General features: G+C 39.5%; 2 protein-coding genes and 2 pseudogenes across 5 annotated transcripts in view; all 4 read left to right on the top strand.

The window, feature by feature from the left end:
• Nucleotides 1-372, top strand: part of LOC116697282 (protocadherin alpha-8-like) — a 2,090-nt gene extending 1,718 nt beyond the window's left edge. Inside the window, exon 1 of the mRNA XM_032528621.1 lies at nucleotides 1-372. This exon is cut by the window's left edge and continues 1,718 nt beyond it. Coding sequence (XP_032384512.1) covers nucleotides 1-372 — 372 coding nt within the window.
• pcdh2ac (protocadherin 2 alpha c) overlaps nucleotides 1-21,209 on the top strand; it is a 183,655-nt gene that overhangs the window by 50,603 nt on the left and 111,843 nt on the right. For 2 of the 4 annotated variants that reach the window (XM_032528345.1, XM_032528347.1), the window contains exon 2: nucleotides 13,146-14,871. The exons of the other annotated variants lie outside the window; for them this stretch is intronic. In XM_032528345.1, the coding sequence (XP_032384236.1) occupies nucleotides 13,146-13,163 (18 nt within the window). In that variant the 3' untranslated portion in view covers nucleotides 13,164-14,871. Of the gene's footprint in view, nucleotides 1-13,145; nucleotides 14,872-21,209 lie in introns of those variants that run through there. 4 annotated transcript variants of the gene reach the window in all.
• LOC116697281 (protocadherin alpha-3-like) lies at nucleotides 2,000-5,016 on the top strand (annotated as a pseudogene).
• LOC116697280 (protocadherin gamma-A11-like) lies at nucleotides 4,911-13,139 on the top strand (annotated as a pseudogene).

Genomic DNA, 21,209 nt, shown 5'->3' with positions numbered 1-21,209 from the left:
GCATCTGTGTTTTCTGTTAAAGCTTTTGATCATGATGAGAATGACAATGCACTCATTTCCTATCATATTCTCAGAGACTCAAGCACATATAACAAATTGACATCATTTCTCAACATAAACTCTGAAACTGGAGACATTTTGGCGCTAAAAGGTTTTGACTTTGAAACACTGAAAACGTTCCGGTTCCAAGTTGTTGCCACAGATTCTGGAACTCCGTCACTAGGCGCAAGCACAGTGAACGTGTTCCCCTGGATCAGAAACGCAAACGCCAGTCATCCTGTATCCAGTGCTCTAAACGGGTTCTGGGAAGGTGTGGGAGAGATCCCCGCCAATGTGAACGCAGGACATTGTGACCGAAAGTCAGAGCCATGACAGCTTGATTATAGAGTAATACGGATGGTTATGTGGTCTCACTGCAGGCATACTGACCACGTTGCTTGCGGGTTTGGAGACCGCTATACAGGACAGATCAGGAACACTCTCGTCTACCAGAGAAAGCACGAGGCTGGAGCATGAAACTGGTCATATGGTGAAATGACGGACACGGGAACGTTTCTTCGCAAGTACATGTGGTTGTCAAAGGTGTTGGAGCCAAAGAGGCTTTGTGCTTCTGATGTAAAAGGGCGCAAAGGGATGAGGAGGAAATAATGTGATTTTTACGACTGAAACTTTGGCGTCAGTTTCAACACCTTTTCTCATCGTATATCGTGCTATTGCAATGCGTGCTCCAAAAACCACAGGACTATACTTATAAATATTACAAGCGACTAATTATGATGGGACCACTGTGTCACAGCATCCCAGTACAGATCTGGAGGACAAACGGTAATGCTTGTAGACCGAAATGATATAGGATCTACTATAGTCCCGGGCAGCCATGCCAATACACTAATCCTCCCTGACAGGAGAGGGACATCTGGAGAGGTAAGACATGTTTTTGTGAAAACCCTTGAGGTGTTTCCGATGGCAGCCTTACAATTTGTTTGTTCATTAATTACTTCAGTCAATCATCAACTGCATTTATACTGTACGTGTAGTGTTTGTTGGGCAAAGTGCTATGTTGTGAATTTGGACACTTCTTTGATTTTCAGATGCAATTTTGATCATACAGTATGCAGGCAGATCGATAAGCATTGTTATATAGCTAATTTGTTAATAGTCTATAGGTGAGTGTATATGCTTATTCATCCGTTTTTCAGTTTGTGCTGCCCTTCTCTCACTATTTTCTGACAAACAAATGGCATTATTTGCTGTCAATGGTACTGATATGTTTTGCTCTGGTGTTCTAATACATGTTAATACATAAATATGTAAGATAAATTAATTATTACTTATTTCAGCTTCATGGCAATTTCAATACACACAGTTAAACGGGTGGAAATCAAATAAGATTAGATCGTTTACTACACTAACACTTACACACTTCTATGGAGGATTAGGCTGTGGTCTTGAAGGTGTCTCTGAATAAATTGAAGAACCTGTCACTAAATAGCATTTTAATTCCATGTTGCTTAATTTCAAGCGTTACCTGCATCACAGAAATGAATTGCCCTTGTGCGTAATTAATACCATGAACGAATTTAAGTCAAATATGTTTTAAAACAAATATCATATCAGATGGTAAAAAACAGCATCTCCATCTAGATGACACCCACAATGTTGTTTTCTTGTTGTTAAATAGGAGATACACAGCATTTGTCGATGCTGTTTTAAAAGAATCTATTCAGACGCCTCAGAGTGCAGAAGGAGGTGTTGCTGTCCGTGGTGCTGAACTTTTTTTTTTTTTTTTTTTTTTTTTTAACGCAGCAATTCTCTTGGCACAGAAATAGGGACCTGGACATGGTCAAGACTCTTCCAAATAATAGGTCCTTTTAAATAATTGATTGTGACTCGAGTTCAGGGGTTCATAAAAATGACTGTTGACGCAAATCTTTGTAAATATATTGACAAGCGGTTTGTTTGTTTTACCTAGTTTTTTCCTTGCGGTATGAACTTTTATTTGACAATCTACTTAGTCTAACAGTGCTGTAATATCTTCCTGGATCGCATGGTGTCGGTATAATGGTCAATAGCGTCAGCAGAGCTTTTCGTCGTCACCATTAGGTCCAAGCCTGTATTTTGGCATTACGAGAAAAGGGCTCGAACACGAAACTAGCTCTGTACAATTCCCAGGACTCTATTGGCGATGGAACGCAGTTTGAATAGGAATAAGACTGATTGTACTTTCTTGACCATACAATTATAAATCCCGGAGTTATTCTTTGTTTTTTCTGTACGTAATGGAACAAAGCGGACGCCAGGCGTGGATAAAGCGATGGAGATGCGTCGCCTACATGGTGGCTCTGGTAACGTTTTGGAACGAAGCCTCAGCTCAGATCAGATATTCTATCTCCGAAGAGGTAAAAGAAGGAAGTGTTGTTGGAAACATTGCGAAAGACTTAGGAATTGATAGGGCCACGCTGAAAGACAGAGAATATCGTATTGTTGGCAGTTCAACAGAACCCCTTTTTCGTTTGAATAAGGACGACGGTATTCTGTATGTAAGTAGGAAAGTGGACAGGGAAGAGATCTGTGAACGAAGCAACGCCTGTATAATCAACATTAAAACCGTGCTAGAAAATCCTCTGGAAATCCATTATGTGGCCATTGAGGTCCTGGATATAAACGACCACTCCCCCGCCTTTCAAGAGAAAGAGAAGCGACTGGAGATATTTGAATCGACATTGCCCGGAGCACGGTTCCAGCTCCAACCCGCACGCGACCCTGATGGTGGTCAGTTTACTGTTCAGCAGTATAAACTCAGCCACAATGACCACTTTCGTTTGGAAGTTAAGGAGAGGGGCGAAGACCGTAAGATGCCCTTTCTGATTTTACAAAAGCAGTTAGACAGAGAGGCTGTGGGAGAACACAAGCTTCTGCTCACAGCTATTGATGGTGGGAAGCCGGCGATGTCTGGAACAATAGAAATAGTAATTGTGGTGCTTGATGTTAATGATAATTCACCAGTTTTTACAAAAGATGTATATTCTACCATTTTAAAGGAAAACGCAACTCCCGGTACGTTAGTTATTCAGGTTAATGCCACTGACTTGGATGAGGGTGCAAACAGCGAAATTGTTTACTCATTTGGTAAAGAAGTGGACATACAAGTGCAAAAACGATTTCACATAGACCCAAGGACGGGCGAAATTAAAGTGACCGGTGTAATTGATTTTGAAGAAAATATGAGTTATGAAATTGACATACACGCTTCAGATATGGGTACTGTGCCCTTTTCCACCGACAAAACTGTGATAATAAAGGTAATCGACCTAAACGATAATCCCCCGGAGATTGAAATTACATCATTTTCAAAATCAGTTCCAGAAGATTCTCGAATTGGAACAACAGTAGCTTTGATCAGCGTCAGTGATTTGGATTCAGGCGCCAATGGGAAGGTTTCCTGCTTTATACGCGAGGACGTTCCTTTCACAACATCTCCATCCTTGCAAGATAATATGTACGCAATAGTGACCAAATCACAATTAAACCGAGAAAAAACGTCTTCTTATGAACTGACAGTTGTTGCAACGGACAGTGGTGAGCCATCGCTCTCATCTGAAAAGACAATAAGTGTGGTTGTATCAGATGTGAACGATAACAGACCACAGTTTTCACTGAGTCCGTACACGTTCTATATTACTGAAAACAATGACCTAAAAGCACCAGTATTTTCAGTTAGAGCATCTGACCTTGATGATAGTGCTAATGCACATATTTCATATCACATCCCGAGGGACAGCAGTGGAGAAAATGCTGCTCTGTTTTTAAATATCAACTCTGAAACTGGAGACATTTTGGCACTAAAAAGTTTTGACTTTGAAACACGAAAAAACGTTCCAGTTCCAAGTTGTTGCACGGATTCTGGAACTCCGTCCTAACAGCAACGTCACAGTGAACGTTTCATTCTGGATCAGAAACGACAACGCTCCAGTCATCCTGTATCCAGTCAGCTCTAACGGTTCTGCTGAAGGTGTGGAGGAGATTCCCCGCAATGTGAACGCAGGACCTTGTGACTAAAGTCAGAGCCTATGACGCTGATATAGGATAAACGGCTGGTTACTGTTCTCACTGCAGGAAGTTATGACCACAGTCTCTTTGGTTTGGACCGCTATACAGGACAGATCAGAACATTCGCTCATTCACCGGAAGACGAGGCTGAGCATAAACTGGTCTACTGGTGAAAGACAATGGGAACGTTTCCCTCCAGCAACAGCTACTGTGGTTGTCAAAGTTGGAGCCCAAAGAGGCTTTTGCTGCTTCTGATGTTAAAAGTGCTGCAAAGATGAGGAAAGAATATGTGACTTTTTACCTGATGATAAATTTGGGCTCAGTTTCAACACTTTTTCTCATCAGTATCATCGTGCTGATTGCAATGCAGTGCTCCAAAAACCACAGACTATACTTCAAAATTACAAGAGACAATTATGATGGGACCGCTGTGTCACAGCATCCAGTACAGATCTGGAGACAAACGGTACTGCTAGTAGGACCCAGAATGAGTATAGGATCTACTATAGTCCCGGCAGCCATGCCAATACACTAGTGCTGCCTGACAGGAGAGGGACATCTGGGGAGGTAAGACATTTCATCGTTAAAAGCCTGGCTTTTTATAGACAATTAAGAGATTTATGAAAGTAATTATTATTGTTTATCATATTATTCATAATTTAAGTATACTATTTATCCAATCAACATCACGTGTAATTATGGTAGATTGTCTTGTCATTACATTAATTCTGAAAAGGTATGAGTTCACTTTTTTCCTTTTGCAACCTCAGCAGGCAATTACAAATGCTTAACTACTGCGAACGTCACAAAATTACGATTTTTCATCGAAAGTGTGTCTGCACTGTATCTTCAGTTCGCATGGTGTCACTGCTTGTGAAAGATAACGACTCGTTCAACATCCTCTACCTCAGTAGTTTGGTACTATTTCGCGACGGTGCACTTGTGCTTTAGGGCGATGGCTTCTAATACTTGACTCGTTCACCAACATTTTTCGATAATCGGGCAGTTGCTATTTTTTTTTACAAAATGTTTGTTCCTGTGTAGACTCACATTTGGATATCTAATCTGTGTTTCGTTTTTAATCCAATATGGCACAACGAGGATGCAGGGCATGGTTGGAGCGCCTCATTGTTCTCATTGTTTGTTTGAATGTTACATTTACTTTTACTTCGGCACAGCTACGCTACTCTATTCCCGAAGAGCTTGCGGTGGGTGCTGTTGTTGGGAATATCGCTAAAGATTTGGGGCTTGATATAGGTGCTTTGACTGCAAGAGGATTTCGCATCGTTTCTGGATCGACCGAACCCCCGTTTCAGCTGAACAACAATGGCATCTTACATGTTAACAGAAAAATTGACAGAGAAGAAGTGTGCGAACGGATCAGTACCTGCATTATCAACATAAAGACTGTGCTGGAGAATCCGTTAGAGGTGCATTACGTCGCCGTTGAGGTTTTGGATGTTAACGACCACTCTCCCACCTTCTCTGAAAATGAGACCCGTTTAGAGATATCCGAATCTGCTTTACCAGGGGCACGATTTCAGCTACAAAGCGCCTATGATCCAGACAGTGACATGTATTCTATTCAACTGTATAAGCTCAGTCAAAACGACCATTTTCGCCTGGAGGTTAAAGATAGAGGAGAAGATGGGAAAATTCCTGTTTTGTATTTGCATAAACCGCTGGACAAAGAAACCACGAGAAGTCATAGCTTACTGCTAACAGCCGTTGATGGAGGGAAACCTGCTAGATCAGGACATATGACTATTATCGTTCATGTTTTAGATGTAAATGACAACATGCCAGTTTTTGCTAAAGATTCATATGCTGCGGTGTTGAGTGAAAATTCACCTATTGGCACAACTATATTGCAATTAAATGCCACAGATTTAGATGATGGTTTGAATGGGGAGGTGGTTTATTCGTTCGGTAATAATGTAAATAATAAATTACGTAAACTTTTTGAAGTTGACGCTAATACTGGTGAAATAATTGTTAAAGGACTGATAGATTTTGAAGCAAAAGACAAGTATGAAATTGACATTAAAGCTTCTGATAAAGGACCAGTCCCCCTAGCAACAGAAAAAAGTGTCATCATAACTATTGTGGATCTGAATGACAATGTACCTGAGATTGAGGTGACATCCTTTTCAAGTGCAATTCCTGAGGACTCCAAACCTGGAACAACAGTAGCGTTGATAAGTGTGAATGATAATGATTCAGGTTTGAATGGAAAAGTAATCTGCTATGTAAGTGAGGATGTACCTTTTACATTAACACCATCTTTACAAGACAATATGTTCTCTATAGTCACCAAATCTCTGCTGGATAGAGAGCATCAGTCCAAATATGATGTAACAATAATTGCTAAAGATGCAGGGGACAAACCTTTGTCATCTCATAGGACAATAAGTGTGACTGTATCAGATGTAAATGACAACAGTCCAGAGTTTTCAACAAATCCATATTCGTTTTATGTTATTGAGAACAATATTGCAGGAGCCTCTTTGTTTTCAGTAAGTGCTTATGATTGTGATGAGGGTGATAATGCTCTCATATCATATAGCATTGTGAGACATGGGGATGAACACAAAACAATTACTTCATTTCTCAACATAAACTCTGAAACTGGAGACATTTTGGCACTAAAAAGTTTTGACTTTGAAACACTGAAAACTTCCAGTTCCAAGTGTGTGCCGACAGATTCTGGAACTCCGTCGCCTAAGGCAGCACGTCACAGTGAACGTGTTCATCCTGGATCAGAACGCAACGCTCCATCCATCCTGTATCCAGTCAGCTCTAACGGTTCTGCTGAAGGTGGAGGAGATTCACCGCAATGTGAACGCAGGACACTTGGTAACTAAAGTCAAGCCTATGACGCTGATATAGGATATACGGCTGGTTTACTGTTCTCACTACAGGAAGTTTGACCACAGTCTCTTTGGTTTGGACCGCTATACAGGACAGATCGAACACTTCGCTCTCACGAAGACAGACAGCTGACATAAACTGGTCATACTGGTGAAAGACATGGGACCGTTTCCCTCTCAGCACACTACTGTGGTTGTCAAAGTTTGAGGCCCAAAGGGCTTTTGCTGCTTCTGTCTGTTAAAGTGCTGCAAAGGATGAGAGAGGAGAATAATGTGACTTTTAACCTATGATAACTTGCTCAGTTTCAACACTTTTTCTCACATATCATCGTGCTGATTGCATGCAGTCTCCAAAAACCACAGATATACGTCTAAATATTACAGAGAGACTATTATGATGGGACACTGTGTCACAGCATCCATACAGATCTGGAGACAAACGGTACATGCTAGTAGGACCCAGAATGAGTATAGGTCTACATAGTCCGGGCAAGCCCATGCGAATACACTAGTGCTGCCTGACAGGAGAGGGACATCTGGGGAGGTAAGACAGATCACTTCATTTTAAGGCAGTTCTGGTACAAATACTGTTGATAGATGGGATGCAGATATCAGATGATTTCAGTGTGCCAAAAGTACTGAATCACACCACCAATTCAGAATAGCTGGCTAGAGATGAACCACAGACATAACATGCATCACTTAGGGGAATGAGGAGGTAGTGTGTTGTTATGAGACAAAAGAGTTAAGTTGTCGTTACAGGAGGGTCGTACGGTTGGTACTCACACAGCCCAGACTGTTAATTAGATCAGTAAATAACACATTGTGTTAGTATGCTGTGTTTGTAGCCTGATGTTGGTTGTCCCTATATACTTAATATAAAATCAATTCCAAGAAATGATACCACCTTATAAAATATATTGAACTTTGTGGGCTTTGTAAAACAAGATGTTGTAGATTGCTGTGAAACATTGGTCAAATTAGTTTAGATGTTTCTGTAAATAGCAAAGCATCCTTCCTTGTGACGCTGAAGACACAGTTCCTTTTACCGAAAAGAGACCCAAAGCAAACTCTTCCTTTTTCTGTCCCTTTGTGTTAGCTAATCCTTCAATGTTAGAGCAATTTCCAAACATCTGCAATGTTTGAGATGCTGCATCTGATCCTCCACTGATGTTTTTTTCAGGATCCATATCATTTGAAAAGGCATATTATTTAACAGAAGAGTACGAAATTGTAGTCTGTGTGTTTTACACGCTTGAACTGAACATATGTATTAGCAATGTTACATGTGTGTAAAGGAAGTGACTGACTGGTTAACAGTTACTCGAGGTCGCTGATGTAGTCGAGGTGATTCAGTGGCTGCAGCTATGACACAGAGAGGGGGAGAGAGGGAGCCTGTGGCTGGTGTGCAGTGAATCACAATGTACAGCCAGTCAGGTGGTGCTGGGGCATTTTGCTTCAGCAGGATCTTCATTCCTTACTGCAAAACAGCAATAGATACAGTACATTTTTACTATTTTTTCATTTAATCAACGTGTAACGCTTTGGCCTTAAAAAATACTACAGTGATGTAAATTAGTCAACATTTACATGTAATTTATATACAATATACACATTAGCTTCTGCGCAGTTGAGCTCATTTGACTGACTGAAAAATAGGTCATATTTTATCACGTGTGTAGGTCTGCATGCTTGGCTTCTTGGCTGATTCTCTGTCGAACACTGTGTGTTGCCCATAGCAACACACGAGGAGATCCACCTCTCTGAGTCTACTGGTTTCCACTGACTAGCAAGCACTCAGTGGTCTTAGCAACAGCAGCAAAAGAGGATGAAGGGAGGGATATAGGGAGAGAAAGAGAGCAGTAGAGGAGGGGGGAGGGGAAGTGGCTTTTGTATGGCTCATCTGTAGACATTTCACAATATTTAACGAAAATGGGTTTATTTAGATAGAAACACATGGATTATATTAGTGAAATCTCCATTGTGAATCCGTCAACAGATGGTGCAGACATTGAAGCAATAGTGCAAATGCAGGAACAGTTGAGTTCCTGCATTTGCAGGAACTCAACTCAACTGAACAGGAACACTTCTAATTAGATATTATAGTATGGAGATAATCTTCCCTCTCAAACAACTGGGTAAACCTTAGATTTCGTACCCAGAAAAAATACGTATAAAAGCATATTTTTATATTTGTTATTGTTGAAAGCTGAATGGATATTTTTTTTCCACACTAAGCAGCATGCTATATGCAAGAAGGCAAAGGCTCCATTCAGATCCCAAATAGGGCAGCAGCTCAGATTTATGAAGTAGAGGCTGAAAACACTTTCTCTGAACCTACGTCAGTCCTGTTTTATTCAGTGCTCTTCCAAATAGCAAAAAGTGCCTCTCTGTGTGCATATTTTATTTGCACATTTGTGTGTGAGATAAAAGCGCGTGGGGCATCATGTGTTTTGCAATACAGCAGCAGTGCTAAGCTGTGCCTGGACAACAGATGCCCAGAAAAAGATTTATTGATCTAATTAAAAATGTGTGCATCTCATTAAACCTAAAACAAGCAGGGTGATGATGGTGGATCACATTGGTTATCTCTGCTTACACTGTGAGCTGAAACTGTGAGGAAGTGTTGAGTTGTTGCATATTACTGCACTTTTGTTCCTTTGCAATGGCATTTTTTGGGGAAAGAAAAAATGATGGCAGAGGAGGAGTGGTTAAATTAAAAGAAGGGTAATAAACTGCATTTATAATGCAAGCACATATGCCTTGGTCTTATGAATCTACACATTGTGTTTGATTATACAACTTGTTTTAGTCTTGTTGACAACATGCAAGTGCTAACACAAGTTAACACTACATGTTAAAATATATTTCTGTTGATTTTAACTGTACGACAGGAGACTGTAATCTTAATACAGCATGTCTATCATAGGATACTACCAGTGCATTTTCATTCTGTATGCTCTCTTTGGTGGCGGTGTAGCCACTTGCTCCAGTGGCTTTGTCTGTCTGCTTGGCTGGCTCAGCGGTGCAATGTGCAATTGTGTTTGCATGCTTAGTATATGCACTGAAAATGATTCAGTGCAATGACCCTTATGTTTTGTGTCTGTGCATGTTGTCTTTGTTAAGTGGGTGGGAGCATTTTCCTCATTAAACTACCTCAGTATCAAAGGGAGTGGGGACGAGAACAAGCTAAATGACAAAGAAAGAGAGAGACAAAGAGAAAGAGAGATAGATAGGGGACACAGCTGTTACAGCAAGACTGTATGCACTGTATGTACTGTTATGTCAGCAGCTTGAAAGAATTGGCTTCTTTCTACATTGCTGCTCTCCTGTATTCATACAAAAATGATAACTTTCTCCAAAGCAAACTCTCCTCCCTGTGTTCCACCCTTGCCTGTGATTTCTAAATTGTTCTCCTTTAACTCTTTACCAACATTGTGTGTAAAATGTGTTCTGTTGTACTATATTCTTTCATTTCACTGTCAATTCCCGACTCCCCCTACAAACTGTATACCCCATAGTTTGCCTTTTCTTTGTTAGATACTGCAATTTACCTACATGTTACTCTATGATATAATTCATTTGCAGCACTCCCTCTTCTATTTTGCCTCTATCTCTGTTTTGTTTCATGTAGTGGCCTGTTTTTCATTTCTCCATGTTGGCAGCTTTCCTCCCCGTCTCCTCACAATTTCTCTCCTCCTTCTATACCCTCCATATTGATATCACTCTCTTTCCCCTCCCCCATCACACTCTTGGCCTCCTTTTCTCGCTTTTATGTCTCGGTCCTTCGTTTCCTCTTTCACAAGTCACCCTTTTTTGTCTCCCTATCATTTTCTGTCTTTTTTCCGTAGTATATCTTCTCTCTCGTTCTGCCACATGCTTTTCAGCTCTCTGTTACTGTGCCTCATGCCTGTAGGGTTGTGGCTGTGGATGCTGCATGTGCTGTTGTGTGTCAGTAGGGCACATTCTGTCCTACTGCAACAGCTTTGTTGGAGAATGGCGCAACTCACATTGAGGTCAGCAGCAGAGATGGTAATCTAATTTACACACACAGTCGGGTACAGCGAAAACATCTACTCTCTTTATGTTCACAGACCCACACTTGTGCTCATAGACACACATGCACAACAACACAACTGCACATACTCACAAATGCCTAATCCACTTTATTGAAAGGGACTTTCACAGAAGGGGGCAGGATGGATGGAGGGAAAGACATGCAGAGAGCAAGAAAACAGAGCACATGCAGAGCATGCTTCTTTGGTAATACCTATTGACTCATAGAGATAAAGACGCATCCACTGTGTGATAATTAGGCTCTGTCCCAAAAAAATCATTGTGCTTTGCAAACTTTACGTCTACAGTATACTCTGTTCTTCTGCTTTTGTAAAACATCCTTCTTTTAATTTCAATCTCTCCTGTAAACCTTGCTTTCCTTTGTTTCCTGAGATCTGTCATCTAAAGTCACTTGCTGTACACTTGAATGCAATGATTACTGAAATAAGTCCTCCCACCACTAAACCATTAGATTATGTTCCTTTCCACACTCTTTTTCTATCTTTGTTGCAGTTTCCAATCAGAAAAACACAATCACAAGCATTTAATATGGCTAACAAGCACCATGCATGATTTAAAACTTTGATAAAGCTGAACTATAGAGGCAGGTAATCAGCCATGTATATAATGTTCATCATCAGTAACATTTATCATTTTAACATTCCCCCCCAGCACTACATTTTATCACCAGTCACTTACAGTTGACAAGGTTGACTCAAGAGCTGGTTTTCACTAATTAAGTTGATGAGTGAATGTGAGAATAGAGAAAGAGAGGTGGTAAATTACATTTGTTTTTTTGTTGACTATTATATTGGCATTGTGTTAATTAATTAATTAAGAAATAACTGCTGTTTTAGGTTCTATTGTATTGTTCCACATAAGCTACATGCGGTCCAGATGCTGCTGAATAGTTTGTTATCCAGTCTGACACTAAATGTTATGTCCCTTTTTGCCTTTGTGCTGGGGAGTGTGAGTGTTTTTGTCAGCGTTTCCTCTCTGAAGACCATTCAGGTGATTTGGTGTTGGTGAATCAGGAGGTCGTAATTGTGAATTTCAGCAAGCACAGGCACTGCTGCAGTGCAGCTTGTACAGTATATGGTCAATCAGCTGTGTGTACAACCCTCTGAAGTGCTGTACTTTGAATGCAGCGTGGCGGAGAAAGGTTGGACGTTTCTCAGTATTAAAAGTTTAAAATCCTGCACTTTTATATGAACTGATACCAGTTTGTATCTATAATGTGTGACACTGACACAGATCTCAACTGTACATAAAACACTTTTTTCTCTAATGACATTGAGTAACAACATGACATGCAGATGTACTACATGTCAGAGTTAGAGTCAGTGGGCCAAAAATGGCATTGCAGGCTGTATTCTAAACTGTGGGCCAAGACTCCCTGGCACAGCTCCTTTCGCTCGTCATTTGTCCTAGAACATGATGAGACTGGTTCGGACCAGCCTAGTCACTTCTTTTAAGAAAATGGGTCAAAGCTGGTTCTTCCATGTTGATACAGAAACATGACAGTTTTATTTGTGAGATTGTACAGCAAGTCTGACCTGGTTGCCTTTGTACCATAGCAAATTGTAAGGAATCTGTAAAGATATTATTTTGTCTAACTACTATCACCTTCATGCCTTGTATTGTGTGAGTATGGCTGACCTTTTCCTCTCTCCACCACTCGGTTATGTAAGCTCTTAGTTTCCTAACTTCTCAGTCGATTGATTCATTGCTGTGTGGATGGGTTGGACCTTGCCATTCTCACTTGAGAAAACCTCCACTGCAGCTGAATCAAGGCATTTCTCCAGGGTGTTGACCATGTCTACTTATGTGCACATTAACAACAATGCACTAATGGAAACTATGTACGCACACTGTCTTCATGTGTCATGTTAAATCCGTAGATTATATGAGCTTATCCTATAATATTTAGTGCTACATTATGCAGATGTGCTTTCTGACTTATTTTTACATTAACTGATCTTTTAACAATGTAATACCAGCAATAATTATTAATACATTAACACCGTTAAACAACATATATGAATACCTATATCACATATATCTGTCTGTTGGTCTGATGTAACAACCAGTGCTTGATAGCTTTGATAGCTTAAGTGCAGTTAGACCAGTGCTATGTTTAAATATTTTTTTTTTCTTCTGAATCAACAGAGATCAGAACAGATGTAGGTCTGCTCTGCACTTGGCATCGGTGCTCATTCTGCCACAACATCTGCTGCTGTGCTTAGGTCACTGCTTGCCTGGAGGATTGAACTGACTGAGCAGGCAGCGCAAGGCTACATGCAAGACAGACAGCTATTAAGTGAAAAACAAGTGAAGACACAGTTGGTTGAAAATCACCTTTAAGGTCACCCTGTTGCAAACCTATAAGCGTCTAGTGATCTAGATTTAATGGGAGGGGGTTGTGATCTCTGATTGATAGAAGGTATGGTTGAGGAAAATCCAGAGTCAAATGTTTAGACATTGGATGTAGTCTTAGTAAGAGGATTGCCTTCTTACAGCAATATATCTGCACTGCTAACTGTTGAGTAGATGGGGTATAAGGCCACCATTGCCATACACTTGTCTGATTAAATACCGTATGTTATATTCATTTTTGGCCATGCATGGATGGGATCAGATGTTGGCTGTTAGATGGAGCCAGTCTCTAGATGAAGGGTTCCTCTTCCCCCTGTGGTTATTTGCTCCTGTCATATCCCCACTAAGCATCTTGGCTCACTACTAGGCCTTTACTTAGTAAGTGCATTCTTATTCTCTGGATGTTTTCTGTTTGGGTATTCACAACAAGAAAGTTTTATTGTCAAGTATATGTGTGTTTGTGACTTTTTTTAATGTTGCTACAACACGGTATTGATAACTTGTCTTTTTATTTGAATGCTTTTTTACATGGTTAGCAGGAGTGCAAGCAGAATTCCACTCAAATTTGTGTCTGTTCAGTTACACGGCTGTAACTAAAACAAAATTATCTGAAAACTAATACAGACAAAACGTTATATACTGTATATGTTTCATTAGATGTACTGTATATTGAGTTCATTGAGTGGTCTGGTCAAACTGCGCATAACCTTCATTTGTGATGTAATCATGATATTTATGCCATGCAAAGAGCATTTTGTCACTGTGATTTTTTTTATTTTAGTTCACATATTGCATGACCCTGTAGGAAGATTTTGCATCTCTTGAACTGTAAGGCATTTTCAAAAAAACAATTAAGTCAGCTCAGATAAACAAAGAGTCAATTATTTTATCTCTTTCCTTTTTCTTAAAAGTTCAAATGTTGAAGGTGCATGCTTTTACCAGACGTCAGTCAGTGGTAGATTAAACAGCCTTTTTCTAAAGAAAATGAAAATGTGGTCAGCATTGAATCTTGAATGAATAAAAATCAGTCACTGTGCTTATATCAAGTGTGTGTGATCTAATGCCACTGACTGTTGATAGAGAAAACACCTGTTTTAACACTAATTAAAGCTACATGTACAGGCTGAAATGTCTTATCTATTTTCTTCTTATTTTTAAAATGGTCTGACCATCATTTGGATCCTTCTGGTCATTCTTGAGAGTGGGAACCAGTGAGCTGTTTTGTACAGTGGGTGAGTCATCTCATCCCACATGTAGATTTTCATTTTGTGAAGTTGGTCTGCTGTGTTTATTTTTAGATAAACCATCTGTGATGGAAACACTAAATCAGGAACTTTGGCATTTAGGGTTATTGCTATTATTCCATCATAATATTAGGGAGATTTGGTTATGTGATGTCCTGTAGCTAAACAGACTTGAATTGTGTGTGTGTGCTTGTTTAGATGTTGCTAAATGTTCTTACATGTTTCCCGCCATCTTCTGTAGTGGGTGCAGTCTATGAATAAAACAATGAAACATGGGTGTGGAAGATGAGCGTTAATGCTGTAAGCCTGACTCATATCCCACTCTCTCCTCCCACCGACTGGCTCCCTTTTCTCCCTGCCTTTGTTCTCGTTATCACCCCACTTTGCTCCAGCCTGGTGTGCTTTCTTTCACATTTTACTGGTTTCTTTTCATTTTCTTGTTCCTTTATTACTTATCTTTGTTATCATATCACTTCTTCTATCTCATTCTTTTACAAATAATCTTTTTCTCTGATTTGCTTCATCCCTCGCCTCTTCCTACACATCCTGATTTCCTCTAGCTGGCACTCTCTCTTGTGCCCTCTCCTGTTTCTTTATGTAACTACAAGCTGACAGAAAATGGCTGACACCATTTATAGGCTGTGTTACTCTATCATTCTCTCACCTTTCTTTTTAATTTAAATCTTTTATTCTTAGTTTGGTTGTTAATTGCGATTGGAAACATTCAGTTTCAGTTTTTATTCCATCAAGCCTTCTCTGTTCTTCTCTATCTTTCTGACCACAGAGACAGCCTCTCCTCTTTACACTACCTCTTCTGTCTGTTGAAACTAGAGCAGTGAATAGAGCTGAATATGTCAGAGCACCTTTCTCTTTCCCTCAGCCTTCTGACTGCAGCAAAATCAGAGAAATGAGACGCACTACCACACCTTAGTCTGGTTTGTCACAGTCTCAGGCCTAGAGCCAAAGACAGTAATCTGAACCTGTTCTCTGTTACTGTGAACATGTGTGTGTTGTGTATATGGCTATTTTGGCCATTTGTTGTTGATCTGACTTAGCCTTAAAGGGGTTGTTCAGAATTTTGAACATAGGACCTCATTTTCAAGTTATCCAGTGTGTTAATTATCAGTGGAAATTGTTGTCAATACTTTTCATCCAGTCCTTCCAGTTGCAGAGTTTGCTGGTGCTAGGATAGCAATAGTCAAAGGTATTTGCTAGTCTGCTACTAAAAACAGTTTTACTCACTCCACAGTATAAAGCCAGACGTAATGTAATCAATGTAAATGTCTGTGGTGATAGAATAATGTTAGAAGTAAAACTACCCTTGCATCGCATTGCAATATTAATACTTTGTTCCCTGTAGTTGGTAGCATAGGCTACAGCAGCAGAGTGATATTACCTAGGAAGGACCAAGGAAGGAATTCTGCTCGCTGCTGAGAAATTAGTCCCTCAAAATGTAATGTGATCATTGAGATGCAAGGGTAGTTTTATTTCTAACATTATTTTATCAACACAGATATTTACATCGATAGTCTGGCATTATAATTTATTTTCCTCGGGTATACTGTGGAGTGGATAAGACTGTTTTTAGTGGCATGCTAGCAGATACCGTTTACCTGTGCTAGCCTAGCACCAGCAAACTCTGCACCAGGAAGGACTGGATAAAAAGTGTTGAAAAAGAGGTACTTTCACCCTCCTATTTTCCTTACAAATGTGTCTGTGTGTTTTCACATTTAAATGTTCTATTTGAAACCAATTATAAGAAAACCAATGTGACTCAATGAACTCTTGCTTTGTTGTACTGTATGAAACCACTCCACATGGTCCTTTCCTTTTCATATTAGCTGTCAAACACCTATTTTAAATGGGGGATGTCTGTAAGATACGGGTTGATTGTGCACCAAATGGACTTTATGATACATGTCCTGTATTGTTAACTGACTCTAGACAGTGCTCATCTCATCATGTCTCACTAAAAGATGAAGCTCCGCTGGTTCTTGGTGTACAGCCTTGGGCCTAATGCTGTGGCTTCAGTTTGTGTATGAGGTCTGCACTATTAGTGGTAATGATTACTACCGACAATTACACATTGCTTTCAAGAAAAAGTAAACATAGTGTAGTACATAAACTGGAACTAAAAATAACACCAATGTTAACAATAATAACACAAAATTGCTTACATTGAGATTCTGACTTTTCAAAGTTTCATACATTTCACCGACAGGGTAATTGCAGATATAACAAATGCACAATTAAATGCTTTATTTCATTGTATGGGTAATTATGGGGACATGACATTATGACGTATTTGTAATCAATTGTGCACTTTCTGAGTTTCTGTCTCTCATCTCATCTCAGCTCTTAACCTACAATGGAGCACTCAGTGCTTCGCTGTCCGTGTGTCACATCACATGTTTAGTCTGATGGTTTAGATACATGAGGCAGTGGAAATCAAAAGGTGTAGAAATAGAAAGAGTGAAGCCATATAATTATTGGGCATATCTTTTAGCACGAACAGACTAACATGGTCTGATCATGTTGACTCATTGATGAAAAAATTAAGTCCACGGATCTACTGTATGAGGAAGTCCTTCAGTCCTTTAAGGTGAATACGGATGTGGTGAGAATGTTTTTTTTGTCAGTTATATGTAGTGTTTGGAGTTACTGTGTGGTGGGGTGGGTGGGAAATGCTGGGTTAACTGAAAAGGCCAGAATTGATAGAGTGACTAAAAGGGCTGGGAAAATGGTGGGAGAGTTAATATCATGGATCAGGTATATAACATAATCTGGTAAAAATCCACACAAAATAACGAGGGACCCGGGTCACCTTCTTCATGGTAATCTGACCGGTAGGTCATAGAGCGTAGTGGTATCAAGACCTCCTGTAAAACAAACAAGCGGTATGCCTTTCTTTTATACTTCAGGCTATTAGACAGCACAACAAGCACTTTAAACGTACATTTTATAATTTTTTTTTTTTTTTTTTTTTTTTTTTCATTGTATTTATGTATATATTGTAGTGTATTTGTGGTATTGTATTTATACTCTATTTTATGGGTAAGATGGCGAGTGTGAGCACTGTAATTTCCATTTTTATGGATGAAATAAATTTGACTTGACTTGAACAGGGTTTAACAGCAGATAACAAGATCAGGTGTTACATGATACGTCGAATAGAAAAACTAAATCTTGTCCACCAAAACTAAATCGTCCACAGTAGACACTGGGTTAGATAATCTATGCATCACATTACAGATAATGAATGAAGTCAGAATCTGCTTAATGTGAGTAGAAGAGCAAAACTGAGCAGACACATCAAAGGCGTTAAAAAAAAACATGATGCCAAAATAACAAGGAGTTTGGTCTGCTTGTTTACAGACTACTGTAAGCGGGGTCTTTGCGATAAGACTGAGTATAATTGTTCCCTAAGCCCTTGTTTACTCCCTAATGTTCATCTTAAGCCTGATTCATTTTACTCTGTCCTCTAACTGAAAACTAAAGTAGTAAACTGGGCTCATGTTGCTTCTTATGGATCAAAGCGATCCAATGTATGAAGAATAAGAAAAGAATAACACAGTGACCAGTAAAATAGAAATGCAGGATTTAAAAAATAAACATATAATATAAATCTGTGTTTGTTACTCAGAGGTTGCTGATCACTTCCTAGAAAAAGCTTAGATTTTTGACAGATACAGTATTTATCACACACAAGCTTTAATGAAATGTTTTTTCCACTGAGGTTTTTATTTTGTAGTTTTCCATGCTCTCACAGTAATCTTCCATGTCAGCGGCTTGGTCATGTTTAAAGGAGGAGAATTGGCTTCTTAGAACATGAAACATGAGGTGGTCAGACGTAATGTGATAAAGCAGATGCCGCCTATAAGTGTTTTGCCTAATTATTTTGTGTATGTCTTATTAGATCATGTGTATATATACAAAATGTAATTCATTTTTTTACTATTGGCCATTTTAGTGGGTTTTTTTCTGCTCTCTTGCCTAAACTCTAAGTTGTTGTCCATTATTCCATCTTCTTTCAGTCACACAGTTTTCTGATTTGTACTTGTCTGGAGGCAGTAACTTTTAAATAAAAATGAACACACTTAAAAAAAATAAACAAGATTATTAACTCATCAGAATTGAGCAACAAATTGTTCTAGAGAGAATTGCGATGCTTCTAAGAATCTATTATTTTTTCAACCCCTATGTAATCCTGCAGTAATCATCACCTTTGTGAAACCAGAATATTAGGTCTCCATGTACTATATGGAAAGTAATTATTACTCATACCAAAAGCTTGAATTCACAAAACATTATCCGTGTTACTTCAGGTGTTTTAAATAGCTTTCTATACATTCAGCCACTGCTGTTCGAATTCCCTGTTGCCCTGGATTAAGGCTTCTGCATAGTGTGTAAAGTAATGCTTCTACAATGTTGCTCCTTTAATGGGATTAGGTGGAATCACCTTAATGATGCCTAAAAGTCAACAGCACAGAAAGTTGGCTGGGATGCCCCTCACCCTTAAATTCAAGACTAATGTCCAGGCTGCTTTTTTTTCTATTTTTGTTGTTGTTGTGCATTTGCTTTGCATTTTATTCTGTCGCCTCCTAGATTCATTCAATATATTACTTGTCAGTGTCAATATATTCCATAAAATATGTGAGTTATGGGTGTTGATTTTAACTTAATGGTCCTTTGTATTAGTTTTAGCCTGAGCAATTCAATTGTATACTACCTCAACCTCTCTCTCTATACACACACACACACACATACACACACACACACACACACACACACACACACACACCCCTTCACCACATTATGATGCGTTTCTGTTGCTACACATGCCAGGGCAATGTCCATGTAGCTGTTTAAGTTTTGATGCTGATGAGAGTGGAAGATGGTGTTTGCTATTCTCGGAGACCAGCTGCAATAGAGCTGAAGCTGAAATGATTGGTAGGCAAGATAGTCATTATTTTATAAATAGTTATCTTCATTTTTATGTGGAAAGCGGAGAAACCTCACTAAACAATTTCAGCTGTTTCAACCATCAGATTCTCTGCAGGCCAGCAATCTCTTTTATTATTCAGACCTTTTTTCTTATTTTGTAAGAAATGGGCCAAGCACCTGTGCATCAGGCCTGCTCCTGCAGCACTGCCTGCTGCATATTCAGTACTGCATGACTGATAAGAAACTAAAAATAGGCATTACACAGTGCTACATTGATAAATACAGGTAGAATTTGCTGATGCACAGAAAATATAAAAGAGACACCAAAGTGTGGATAATCTATGCCTTACATTTTACGTTATGCAATTGCTCTACGCATGTGAATATTGTAAACTGTATATACAAGTGGTCTATAAAGGATACAGCAGATTCTGCATAATCTTTAAATGTGGCTGATGAAATTATCTCTCTGTCTGTCCCTCTTTGTTTTGATATGCGGTACATCAGGCTGGATGGGAATTTGCAGGTATTGGTAGATACAAGTATCTCCTTTCCCATCTGGGAGAGTTGACATTTTAATTTCCGCAGGCAGAGAAAATGTGTGGCAGACACCAAGGCTGCTAGTGTATCTGTAACACTGATACACTTTTTGGAGTGGGTGAGCGTGATAATCTAATATAAGGCTGCATAGCATTGCATGCCTCCGACATCAGTTTGTGTCTGGCTGTGCATGTGGAAACTGCTTTAGAGAACAAAGAAAAGAGTGTAAAGCCCCCCCTGGTGGTGAAAAGTGGAAACGACATGCCACTTCTTTTGTGCCTAATGTGTGTCTGTGTGTCCATACATTCAATTATTTAGCATGTGACCACTTTTCGGTGGCAGTCTATTGACTGGTATTGTTATTGAGGTTCTGTGTCAGTATTGATCCATGGATAGCGGGCCTTGTCCCAATTTACATTCTGATTAAAGCAGTCCATGCCCTCTTCCCTAGTGAACTGTTTGATTGACAAATCTAGGTTATCCATGCCTGACTATAAAGCTAGATTTATTCTTAATCCCACAACAAATGTTTTGTTCATGCTGTTTCTGTGTGTGAGTGGGAAAAAGATAAAAGAGAATAGGAGAGAAAGTGAGGGTACAAGGAGGGTGTGTGTCCTCTATCATATTAAAGGCTTGTATAAAATGGGTGAACGTGCACAATGTGGAAAATATTCAGTATAAAACCTTTTATTATATCATCACCCATTTTTAGTTTGTATGGTTGTAGTTAGGGAAAAATAAATGCTCTGTCCTTGGCATTTGTACTGAGTGCTCATAAAGAGGGGTGCGGAGAAGGGGGGTGCAGGGAGGGGCACAGACATGGGCTGCATCTGCATCACCATGGATACAAGAGGGGAGATAGTGAATCTATTATGGGTGCACCCTGTGAAAGCAGAGATCTATCAGAAACTGCCGTTGTCTCTAGGCACAATGTTGAGCCAATCATAGTGTCCATTACAGTCACACTGATTCTAGCTGACCAATCAGATTTCCATGCTACATTTGCTTTCATCAAAGCTTGTTGTATATCTTAATTAAGCAATGGTTAGTGTAACCATCTCTGTAAAATTGTAAAAATAAATAAAGCACTGAAAATAAAATGTATTAGCATTACATGTATGTGCTGAGT

Source organism: Etheostoma spectabile, chromosome 10, assembly GCF_008692095.1.
Source record: "Etheostoma spectabile isolate EspeVRDwgs_2016 chromosome 10, UIUC_Espe_1.0, whole genome shotgun sequence".
Lineage (NCBI taxonomy): Eukaryota > Metazoa > Chordata > Actinopteri > Perciformes > Percidae > Etheostoma > Etheostoma spectabile.
Note: the sequence above shows the minus strand (reverse complement) of the source record. Positions and strands in the feature narration are given on the sequence as shown.